This window comes from Musca domestica, unplaced genomic scaffold (genome assembly GCF_030504385.1).
Source record: "Musca domestica strain aabys unplaced genomic scaffold, Musca_domestica.polishedcontigs.V.1.1 45, whole genome shotgun sequence".
Taxonomy (NCBI): domain Eukaryota; kingdom Metazoa; phylum Arthropoda; class Insecta; order Diptera; family Muscidae; genus Musca; species Musca domestica.
In genome coordinates, this window is record NW_026712335.1 from 628,962 (window position 1) to 634,572 (window position 5,611).

Here is a 5,611-nt window from a genome sequence, read left to right on the forward strand (position 1 = left end):
TCAATAGATTTCAAGAAATTTACATTTCAAAAGTATATATTGTAAGTGAAAAATGTGTGTTGATGTTTTTTAGTTGTAATTTAATAGGGTTCTACTCAAATTCAAAATCTCCCATAACATTTCATTTTTTTGGGGGAGTGTCAAGGAAAGAAATATTCTCGATCAAATTTCATTACGAGTCTGTGAACAAAAGAAATAGGTATACTCAATATAAACCTTTAAAAAAGTGTCATCAATTTTTGTTTCAAATTTGCAAAAATATTTCGTCATTTGTTGAAAATATTTTCCTCCCCCTTCTCAAGTAACTTCAATTTTCATTTTAGGCAAAAATACTAAAGTAGGAAATATTCTACAACATATTTCACTTAGAAGCTTGGAAGCTTGGAAGGTCGCTATGCACCAGATCCCAATAATTATTTATTTGCGCCACTTCCGTCGAGGGGCCACGTTAGACCACAACTGCTTAAAACAAACAAAACACAATCATCTTTAGCAAATGTTGCTTATAATTATTACTCATCCAGTTTAAAAAACCCACATGTTCGGAAACGTTTTTTTTTTTTTTTTGTTATCGAGATTTTTATTTTATTTTGTTTTTTATTCTCTATTTATGGATGATTTATTTATAAGTAATGTATGAATACTATACTTATAATAGAATCTTATAAAATGTGATGTAAGTATCCGATTGTCTTCAAATTACACACATCCCAATATTTTTATAAACCCAAGATCTGGTGGTAAGATGAAATATATCGGTCAACTCCTTCTGGTACCACCCCCACAAAAGATCAAATTTTTCAAAAAATATATTTTTTTTTCTGCAAAAAAGGCAAGCAATAACCTAATGTTGCTCCAATTTTGCAAATCCTAATATTTGCATCAGTGCTAGGTCAGATGTGAAAATGGACAATATGCGTCCACTCCACAAGAAGTACCTGCCCCACAAAAGCTCAAAATGTTAAATATCCACGAAGCTCATGAAAAACGAAATTAATATCCGATTCCGTTCAAGAGTTGATACACCTCAATATTTCAATCAACACAAAGATCTGTTATAAAGATTGTAGAGACCGGACCATTTCTTTTACTTCCTGCCCCACATAGGGTTCAAGATTTTGAAAAACAAAAAAAAACACGTAAAAAAACGGAATAAGCATCCAACTCTCCTCATATTTCACACATACAAACATTTTTGCTAATACAAGATCTGTGGTGAAGATGCTACATATCTGCGAACCCCTTCTGGTACCTCACCCACATAGAGTCACAATTTTCTATGCACTTTTATTTGTCATAAATTACAAAAAAACTCAGCGATTCTCTATAACTTGCTATATCTATATATCTCTCAACCAGAATCCTGTGATGAATATGGAATTTATTATTTCCCATAAATTGGCTATAAATGTTCGATTTTCTTATAATATTAGAATATTAATATTAGATGAAGCATAAAAATAGAATACTTCGGTCGAATATATCTGGTAAGTCACGCACATTTTAACATTTTCTAAAAATTATCAAATATCTCATGTAAAGTGAAGGAAGTTACCAAGATAGTCCAAACCTGGCACGACGCTATATTTATATCATATTTGTTTATGTCCGATACAAAATTAACAATTCTGGTCCATTCTTTTAAAACACGCTCCGTAGAGGGTCAAGAGTTACAATAATCATAAGAGAAGTCAAAATATTTTTAAATGATCAAACATTGGCTGAGGGTATACATCTATCGGCAAAATCGACCGATACTTCTTAACTTTTTTTTAAATTTATTACTTTTTTCAGTTTGTAAGAATTTCTAAAACCTCCACCAGGCGCACAAAAAGTGCCAAAATGATTTCATGTAGAATCAAGTAATTTTTATGCTCAATTCCAAAAGCCGGCTTTTTATTTTTTCAGTACCATTCAGTAGCGACACCAACATTATATTTCAAAATGTTTGCAGCTCCCGCCGTTCACTCAAAACCATATTGGAGCAAATTTTGGTAACTTGGCAAATATTTTCAAAACACAAGTCTCTGTATCCAGCCTACTTCCCAAACGCAAAACGCAGATTTTACCTCGGGCAATAAATTTAGTGCATTTTAGTACTTTTTCAAAGCTAATTGTTCGAATTTGGAAAACCCTACTTGGGTTCGTTCTTCCTACCAGCATCAAAGACGTTCCTTCAAATTCCAGATTTCCCGCTCTATTCCATCGACAAATATCAAATTTAATTAAGTATTTTGCGTAGTTTTGTAGGACATATTTTCCGTGACCTTATTATCAAATTCGGATTTCCAATTCCATCCCTTCCGCACATACCGAATTTAGTACCACTTAGTATTTTTTCGGACCCTTTTAGTACTCACTACGTCTCAAATTAAAGGTTTCCAAAGTTGAGCGGTAATTTTTGCAGACAATTGAAAAACTTGAAAGTACTCCCTATCAAGACCCTTATCCCACCCTTTCATTCTATGGGGTGTCAACCTTCCCACATGTGTTCTTACGTAACTAGTGGTCATTTTTTATACATAAAACCAGAACAGCATAAATAAATGTTTTTGGAGAATTCAAACTTTATTTCTGGATAATATCACATTGCATTTTAATTCTGCAGGGTATTGTCGTGAATAATCTATTATAGTATATTTGATACTACTCATAGTTGCGTCGAAGTCGCTCCTCAATTTTCTGCAGTCTGCGAAAAAAAGAAATAAATACATATAGGATGAGATAAAAAAATGCAAGAAAGTCAGCTGCCATAATTTTTAAATTTTACATATATACAGGGTGAGATAAAAAAAACTGCAACACAGTAAAACGCAATAATTTTTACCTTTCTTTTTTGAATTTTATTGAATGAAAGCAAAAAATGTCGGAAAATGAGGTTCCTCGCTTCATTTCCAGCGCACAATGGCCAACAAAATCTCCGGATACCAATCCGTTGGACTATTGTGTCTGGAGTATTTTGGAAAGCTAGGTTAGCACTAAAAAATACCAAAGTGTCGATCATCTCAAGCAAGCCCTTAGCAACTTTCGGACAGAGTGTGACGGTTTCATTGGCCGTTTGAAGGCCATAATTCGTGCCAAAGGTGACCAATTCGAACAAATCTAATCTTATTCTAAAATTTGATGCTATTTCCGACATTTTTTGTTTTCATTCAAAAAAATTTAAAAATTATTAAAAAAAATATTAAATATTTTTATCTCACCCTGTATAGCTTGCTTTTTCTTAACTTTCTAATAGCTCTTAAAAAATCACCCTTCAATCCGTCCGTTTAACTTACCCAGTGTAAATCCACATATTTGTATTTTCCGCAAAAGTTTTGGGAATTTCTCATGATGGATTAGACGATGGACATCCGTACAACTCTCCAGGTGGACGGACAGATGCAATTGCAGTTGCGGATTGATGGAGAACATATCGAACCAGAAACCTAGTGTCGCTTCATCGCATGATACCAAATTGAAAATCATGAGATTTTCAATGTTTGTCATGACGGGTGGCGGTGGTATTGAGTCCGAAGACCTGATTTGTTGGACTTTTATGTACCGTAATAAAGGCAATTCTTGCAATATGCTCATTAAATAAAACCATTGATTTGGCAGGATGAGATGAAGAGATATTCTCTGTAAATTCCGTAAATTTAGAAGGGTGTCCAACGCCAAATGTTGGCCAGCCATATCGAGGGTGTGCAGGTTTTGGCAAAACTTAAGTGAGCGAATCGTTATGAAATTAATGCCGATGATAAAACCTGTACTCGGGTGTAATGAGAGATTCTGTAATGCAGAATTCTTTGCAAATGGCTCACGAAATTGGTCCATATCAAGGCCTTCGATGTCGAGCCTCTGTAGATGGGAGGAAATTTGTATATCTCGAATTGTTTTAATTCCAAACGGAGTTCCGACAGAGACAAATTCAATTAGCCGGGGCTTGGAATGCTCATGCAGGAATTGTTGTAATTCGTCAAGGGATAGTTCCGCACAATGTCTCAGGTGGAGTGTCTCAAGATTTGGTGGTAACTTTAGGTAGGACATTAAGCTAAAATCGCTGTATTCTATTGTCAACCGGTTGAGTTTTTGTAGAGCCAGCATTTCACTTGAGAATCTACCTCGTAATGAAATGGTTAACACTTCCAGATTTTCAAACTTACTCAAAAGCGTAAGCATTTTATTATCAATACGCTGTTCGCTTATGGTTAGTTCCCTAAGGGCGGAATTTTGGCCATGAGGCTTAAGAGAATGTGAGCGTGCTGATATCTGCGGGGAAAGCCCTAACTCCAAAATTTCCAAAGGAAGTTGAGTGGCAATTTTCCAAAAAGCTTTCAACGAAACAGTAATATGTCGTAGTCGTAGTGTTTTCAGTTTTACAAGGCGTAACAATATCTGGATTTTTGCCCCTGGCTGATCCTCATCAAAATCCATTTGTAGATCCTCTAGATCTGGCAATCTACTTACTAGCTCACCAATGGAACCGCCGCCGTTCGCTACATGGCAATTTAATTGACAACATTTCGTAGAAATGACACTGGCAGCACCGTGAGGTCTGTAGATAATTCGCTCACACTGTCGCCATAAAAATGCAGAAATGACAAGAGATCAAAACGTGTCGGAAGCAATTTACGATCTGTGTCCGTTGTTCCGTTCGATACTATGTATACGTCATCGAACTCAATGAGCTTCAATTGGTCATAATCCATTGGCCATATGTGATGGCGAAATATTCGGCCCAGATCTGCATTGACTTTTGCCAGTCTCAGTTGATCGCCAAAGTTCAAAAAGTTATAAATGTAAATCATCACATCATCGTTTGAAGCGATTCTATCGAAACAATGACTTGCAGCCATATTGAGTGTTTCGATCTAAGTTGGCCGTGTTAATGCACCGGAGTCATTTAAGCTACTAAATGAAAGAGAGCGGGAGAGATTGTCCCATTAGGTACTTTTTTGAGTATTGTGTATAGCTGCTCTGCTGCGACGAGTGTGGTCAATTGCAGTGATTTTATTAAAATTTCCAGAAAAACGTAAATTTTCAAATTGGCAAAGAATGAATTTTTGCACGACACGCTTCCACCCAAGAAAAAAATAAAAACTGTCCGAACTAACGTCAAGTAAAGAATACTGTTTGGTGCGGAATTTCTTCAGAAGATATCATTGGCCCTCTACAAAATATGTAAATGTAAACGTTTGCAAACGTTTCCGTGCGAAATGAAAAAACTGCAACCAACTTCAGACTGCTGTCATTTCTAAATCACTCGTCCGATAGCTGTTAAAATTATCTCCGTGACAGCTCATTATATTGTTTACAAGCGTGCAAAAGCATTTTGGTGAGAATTTTCCAGAAAAAGTGATTAGTGATGGAATTCAAGCGTGGTAGTGTGATTTCTTTATATCTGGCTGGAAAACCGCAGGTGGCTATCGTTAGAGCACTCCACCATTTAAATGTGAATAAATCTTTTGTGTCTCGTTACCATTTACATGATACTGGAGCGTAGCCCGACGTCAAGGAATTGGGCGGAACAGCAGAAACAACAACATCAGCAGAAATGGCTCGAAAAGTAAAAAAAGCGACTTCATCGAAACCCACGTCGCAGTTGCCGAAAAATGGTTCGTGAGCTGAA

At 35.9% G+C, this 5,611-nt stretch overlaps 1 protein-coding gene across 1 annotated transcript; it reads right to left on the bottom strand.

Moving 5' to 3' along the window:
- Nucleotides 1-2,547: 2,547 nt before the first annotated feature.
- LOC105261956 (uncharacterized) lies at nt 2,548-4,889 on the bottom strand. The gene is made up of 2 exons (XM_011295126.3): nt 3,279-4,889; nt 2,548-2,689 (listed from the first exon to the last, which is right to left on the bottom strand). Exons 1-2 carry the CDS (start codon nt 4,414-4,416, stop codon nt 2,562-2,564), a joined length of 1,266 nt encoding a protein of 421 aa, XP_011293428.3. The 5' UTR covers nt 4,417-4,889; the 3' UTR covers nt 2,548-2,561.
- Between the last annotated feature and the right edge of the window lie 722 nt (nt 4,890-5,611).